Genomic DNA, 5211 nt, shown 5'->3' with positions numbered 1-5211 from the left:
TATATTCACTCTGAAACGAGGCGGGGTTCACACGATGCAGGATTTTATGGAAAACGAGATGAAAATGTACATGACTATGTGCAGACCAGGCGCTTAAAATCGTTTCAATAAATGATCAACTGTTCCACTTATGTTTCTCGCATAAAATCGAAACTGCACTGAGTGAAAAATTAGTGATAGAGTGCCACAAGTTAAAGTGGAAGATTGGGTTATTTCTTCTGATTTAAGTTGTTGGAATTCCATGTTGTAGTGTCGAGTTTCCCGATATAGAGTTCCATAGATTCCATACTAGTTCTGGAACCCAGTCACTCGATTGGGCTTCCAGCACCCTAGTTCTTTTCTCAGTGTGGCTGGTTTAAACATCTCCGCCGTGTGTAATACGCCTTAATGGAGTTCCATAGATTCCATACTAGTTCTGGAACCCAGTCACTCGATTGGGCTTCCAGCACCCTAGTTCTTTTCTCAGTGTGGCTGGCTGGCTTAAACATCTCCCCCGTGTGTAATACGCCTTAAAAAACGCACAGGGGAAAGCTTAATTCAACATAAGAAAACAACTCAATATTATTTAAGTCTTGGTTTATATTTCAATAAAGTCTTGGTTGTATTTCAATAGTCTCTTGATTCGTTTGCTGAGCAACATTATTTGTTTATAAATGTACCTCGTATACCCAGTTGTCGTTTCTGAGTTTTTTGTTGACAAACGTTTCTTTATGAGTTTTCTTCATTTTCCCTGGAATGTACCTCGTATACCCAGTTGTCGTTTCTGAGTTTTTTGTTGACAAACGTTTCTTTATGAGTTTTCTTCATTTTCCCTGGTTTTTTTAATAAAGTTACCTTTTTTTCTGCTTTCTCGGAAATCACAAAAAATGAATCATTTTCTCATTTCGTTCTCTTACCAGGACGTTAGGGGTCTGTTTTTAGCTGCGAGGGAGTCCAATTTGACGTTAATTTGGAATGCTTCAAGGCGTTCGCTGGCTTTTTGTCATTTTCTGGTAAATGGTATTGCGTTTCACTTGTTAGTTCATTTGACAAAAGTGTCGCTTGACTAATTTTTTGATGCTGACATCATGACACCAATGTGGCGGTATTGATATCAAAGCGACGGTATTGAAAGCAGAAGCTCTGAGGAAATAGTCGGACCTGATTTTTCCATCACCAAGAAATAGTGGCTCCTTCTTTCAGCAATTCAGTGTGTTCCCTACAATTTTCCAACAATTTGTGACCAAAATAGCAATTCGCCTGAAGAAAGAAAGTTGCAAAGAAAGTGTTCAAAGTTGCAAACCCAACAGTTATTTCTAAAGCAAAGTATTTTGGCGTGTTAGACAAGAATGCCCTTTTTTGGAAGATCTTCACAAGTTTCCTGAAGAGGGAAAACCCGGTTTTAGAAGATCTTGGATTGATCGATGGACATTCAAGCTGTTTTCCCACAAGATAGAACAATTTGAAGGACAAATCAAAAGTTGTGCCAGCAAGAAGTTTGACCGCAAACGCTTCCACTATTAGCTCCCAACCGGTCCCACTTTCACAGCTTCGTCTACTTCTACTTCTCCCAAAAGGACACTCCTCAAGGCACCCTCATGACCGATCTACCGGTTGCCATCAAGAAGGTGGACATGACGAAGAAGATGCAGACGTACGTTATCCGGGCGGCAAAGGTCGCCTTCGAGAAATGCACTAGCCAAGAGGAAATCGCCGCCTATCTGAAGAATCGCTTCAACCGCCGATTCGAACCGATGTGGACCTGTATTGTCGGGACGAACTTTGGTGCCTATGTGTCTTATGAGAGCCGCCGGTGAGTTTATTTCTGTAATCTTTCAAAAGCCACGTCAATGAAAAGGAAAGCTCCATTTTGTATTTAACCTAACCCTGACACTGGTCACTGCTTAAAATTCCATACCTCGGCTGGGATTGAACCCACGCCCTCCTGTTTACCAGGCGAGCGCCTTGACTACTACACCACCGAGGCAGGTATGATAAAATGATGGTAATTTGAGGTAATTAATTATTTATTTATAGGTACTTAATACCTACCGATTACCAAACTATATTTTAGCAAGGTCTTTTTTTTTTTTAGTCTGCCTTTTTTTTCTCCATCCAAATTTAGACAGCAACACTCCAGGTCACCCTGGAAAATGTTTCATGAACTTCATTTGTGACAGCTCCTTTTTGTGGCAATTTTCCATTGACGGGACACGGGACTTCTGAACAAGTATGTACCTTCACTTCTTTCTCAAGTTTGGTGGTTTAATACAGTGGACTTCGGATATTCAGGTTGATGCTTCGAGCCATTGTCAAGGCACAAAGTTCGAGGTGTAATAGATTAATGGGCAATACAATTCTCTTTGTATTCAATTCCCCTGTGAAATTACCTTTGCCCGACCTGTCCTTTATACAGGGTGTCACAGAAATCCTAGTTGGCGCATTAACGTTGGGATTTTTTCTCAATAAGAATATTCAGAAAAGTCACTGGAAACTAACAAAAATAATAGATTTTTGAAGAGCAAAATGAACACACCATTCGCTTTGAAAACGTAAACAAGAAGTGGTTATCAACAGTGCTTATTTATTTGTTTTTCAATAACAGAAGGAAGAGTAAGGAGGAAAATGATCCTGAAGACTGAGTGCACGTCACAAGGAAGCTGAGTGCACCCCAGGGTCATGACGAACGCGTTGGTGTTGCACTTCACTCCTAAATCCTACAATCCTCCCTTTCAGCTTCAGTGTCCTGGGGAAGAGGGAAGAGAATCAAGAAGATATCTTGAAGGGAATAGAAAATTTGTTGGTGTGAACATCACACGACTTTGTAATACATTGCGGACTTTCAATAACTAACAAAGAGTGATCGTTAATTGAAGTTCAGCCACGTTGTCTGTGGTTAGTTTCAGCACAGGTGAATGCCCGATGTCCGATTTTTACGACATTCTTACAGTTGTATACTTATTAGGAACAAGCTAGGATCGCTCTACGACAAACCGTTCTTTAGATTATTATTATTATTATTAATATATTTTGTGCTTTATTTTTATTTTTTTTTTTTTAAAGGTTTACAATTACATAATAAACAATATAAATAGGTACTTAAAGATAAAACCCTAAAATAATACGAACCGATGTGGACCTGTATTGTCGGGACGAACTTTGGTGCCTATGTGTCTTATGAGAGCCGCCGGTGAGTTTATTTCTGTAATTATTCAAAAGCCACGTCAATGAAAAGGAAAGCTCCATTTTGTATTTAACCTAACCCTGACACTGGTCCTTGCTCATTTGTGACAGCTCCTTTTTGTGGCAATTTTCCATTGACGGGACACGGGACTTCTGGACAAGTATGTACCCTCACTTCTTTCTCAATTTTAGTGGTTCAATACAGTGGACTTCGGATATTCAGGTTGATGCTTCGAGTCATTGGCAAGGCACAAAGTTCGAGGTGTAATTGATTAATGGGCACTCATTTGTGACAGCTCCTTTTTGTGGCAATTTTCCATTGACGGGACACGGGACTTCTGAACAAGTATGTACCTTCACTTCTTTCTCAATTTTAGTGGTTCAATACAGTGGACTTCGGATATTCAGGTTGATGCTTCGAGCCATTGTCAAGGCACGAAGTTGAGGTGTAATTGATTAATCGGCAAAGATTTTCCCTTCTTAATTTCTGGGGTTCTTTCTCCTGAAAGAGCTCTTCCTCACTTTGAATCCTCAAGATATTTTTTCAGGGAGGTCGAGAACGCTCCAAGATTTCCTACTCTTCCTAGACTGAAATCCTCATGTCACTTTGAATCCTCAAGATATTTTTTCAGGGAGGTCGAGAACGCTCCAAGATTTCCTACTCTTCCTAGACTGAAATCCTCATGTCAATATATATGAAGAAAACTCCAAGCTTCTACTATGGACACAATTAAAAATCTTTGGAGAAACGGCATCCAAAGGAACCCCAATCTAGGGCCAGCCACTCACTATCAGGTAGACCTGAGAGGTACACCTGATCAGGTCCGCCTGTCAGGTCTACCTCATAGTGATTGGCTGGCCTAACGACCCCCACCCCCTTCTTTCAGGTTCATCTACTTCTACTTGGGCCAAACCGGAGTGCTTCTCTTCCGAAATGGCTCCATTCTGCACGATATACAAGTCTACCTCATAGTGATTGGCTGGCCTAACGACCCCCACCCCCTTCTTTCAGGTTCATCTACTTCTACTTGGGCCAAACCGGAGTGCTCCTCTTTCGGAATGGCTCCATTCTGCACGATATCCAGATGTATTTGAAATCCTCGGCCGAAGCGAAGGCCAAGGGGCCGCGAAAGAGAAAGTTGCGGCCGGATTGCAAATTTGCACTGGCTGGCGGCCCCAAGAAGGAAAAGGATGAGAAGAAGGAAGACGAGGAGGAGGAGGAGGAGGAGAAAGAATAGAGAAACTGTTTGAATGGAGGGTTTTTTGAGGAATATGCAGAATTTGTGAGAGCACTGAACAGTGCCACTGGTCAGAAGAAAAGAGAAACTGTGAGAAGATACATATCTACCACTAAATTGGGGAATTTTGAGAAATATGCAGAATTTGGGAGAGCTAAATGAACACTGGTCAGTTGCTATTCATAGCTATAATGAAGGACTAAGGAATGAACATTGTTTGAGGAAGGATATGTAACTATGAAAGTTGCGGCCGGATTGCAAATTTGCACTGGCTGGCGGCCCCAAGAAGGAAAAGGATGAGAAGAAGGAAGACGAGGAGGAGGAAGAGGAGAAAGAATAGAGAAACTGTTTGAATGGAGGGTTTTTGAGGAATATGGAGAATTTGTGAGAGCACTGAACAGTGCCACTGGTCAGAAGAAAAGAGAAACTGTGAGAAGACATATGTATCTACCACTAAATTGAGGAATTTTGAGAAATATACAGAATTTGGGAGAGCTAAATGAACACTGGTCAGTTGCTATTCATAGCTATGAAGTAATGAAGGACTAAGGAATGAACATTGTTTGAGGAAGGATATATGTAACTATGTATTTTCAAAAGTTTTCTTTGTCATCGAATCGTCTAATCATTTTATTAAATGAGATTGTCTCCGTTTCATTTTTATGTGATCCTAACACGGTCCATATCCAGGAGTCTGTCTGCATCACTTCACAATAACTTGAGATTCAATAAAATTCCAGGAACACAATTCAAAAACAACCCACTTAAATCCAGCTAACATTATCCACATCTCGACAATTCCAGGTCACCT

At 40.9% G+C, this 5211-nt stretch overlaps 1 protein-coding gene across 4 annotated transcripts; it reads left to right on the top strand.

Moving 5' to 3' along the window:
* Window positions 1-1226: 1226 nt before the first annotated feature.
* LOC103515069 (dynein light chain 1, cytoplasmic-like) lies at window positions 1227-4962 on the top strand. Of its 4 annotated transcripts, XM_026827875.1 has the most exons (4): window positions 1227-1792; window positions 4050-4122; window positions 4248-4318; window positions 4662-4962. In XM_026827875.1, the coding sequence occupies exons 1-4, from the start codon at window positions 1578-1580 to the stop codon at window positions 4738-4740; spliced, it is 438 nt and encodes a 145-aa protein (XP_026683676.1). In that variant the 5' UTR covers window positions 1227-1577; the 3' UTR covers window positions 4741-4962. The 4 variants fall into 4 exon arrangements, with proteins under 4 accessions (XP_026683676.1, XP_026683675.1, XP_026683674.1 ...); XM_026827874.1 differs by lacking the exon at window positions 4050-4122 and having other exon boundaries at window positions 4175-4318; XM_026827873.1 differs by lacking the exon at window positions 4662-4962 and having other exon boundaries at window positions 4248-4622.
* Window positions 4963-5211: the final 249 nt, after the last annotated feature.

Source organism: Diaphorina citri, unplaced genomic scaffold (assembly GCF_000475195.1).
Source record: "Diaphorina citri unplaced genomic scaffold, Diaci psyllid genome assembly version 1.1 scaffold1266, whole genome shotgun sequence".
Taxonomy (NCBI): domain Eukaryota; kingdom Metazoa; phylum Arthropoda; class Insecta; order Hemiptera; family Psyllidae; genus Diaphorina; species Diaphorina citri.
The sequence above is the reverse complement of the archived record's forward strand: the minus strand, read 5'-3'. Positions and strand labels throughout refer to the sequence as shown.

What these genes read in the sequence shown, in the direction of transcription:
- LOC103515069 (XM_026827872.1), top strand. Translation starts at nt 1,578, where the DNA reads ATGACCGATCTACCGGTTGCCATCAAGAAGGTGGACATGACGAAGAAG. An exon ending in GTGTCTTATGAGAGCCGCCG is followed by an intron (nt 1,793 to 4,174) that starts GTGAGTTTATTT and finishes CCCTTCTTTCAG; the next exon opens with GTTCATCTACTTCTACTTGG.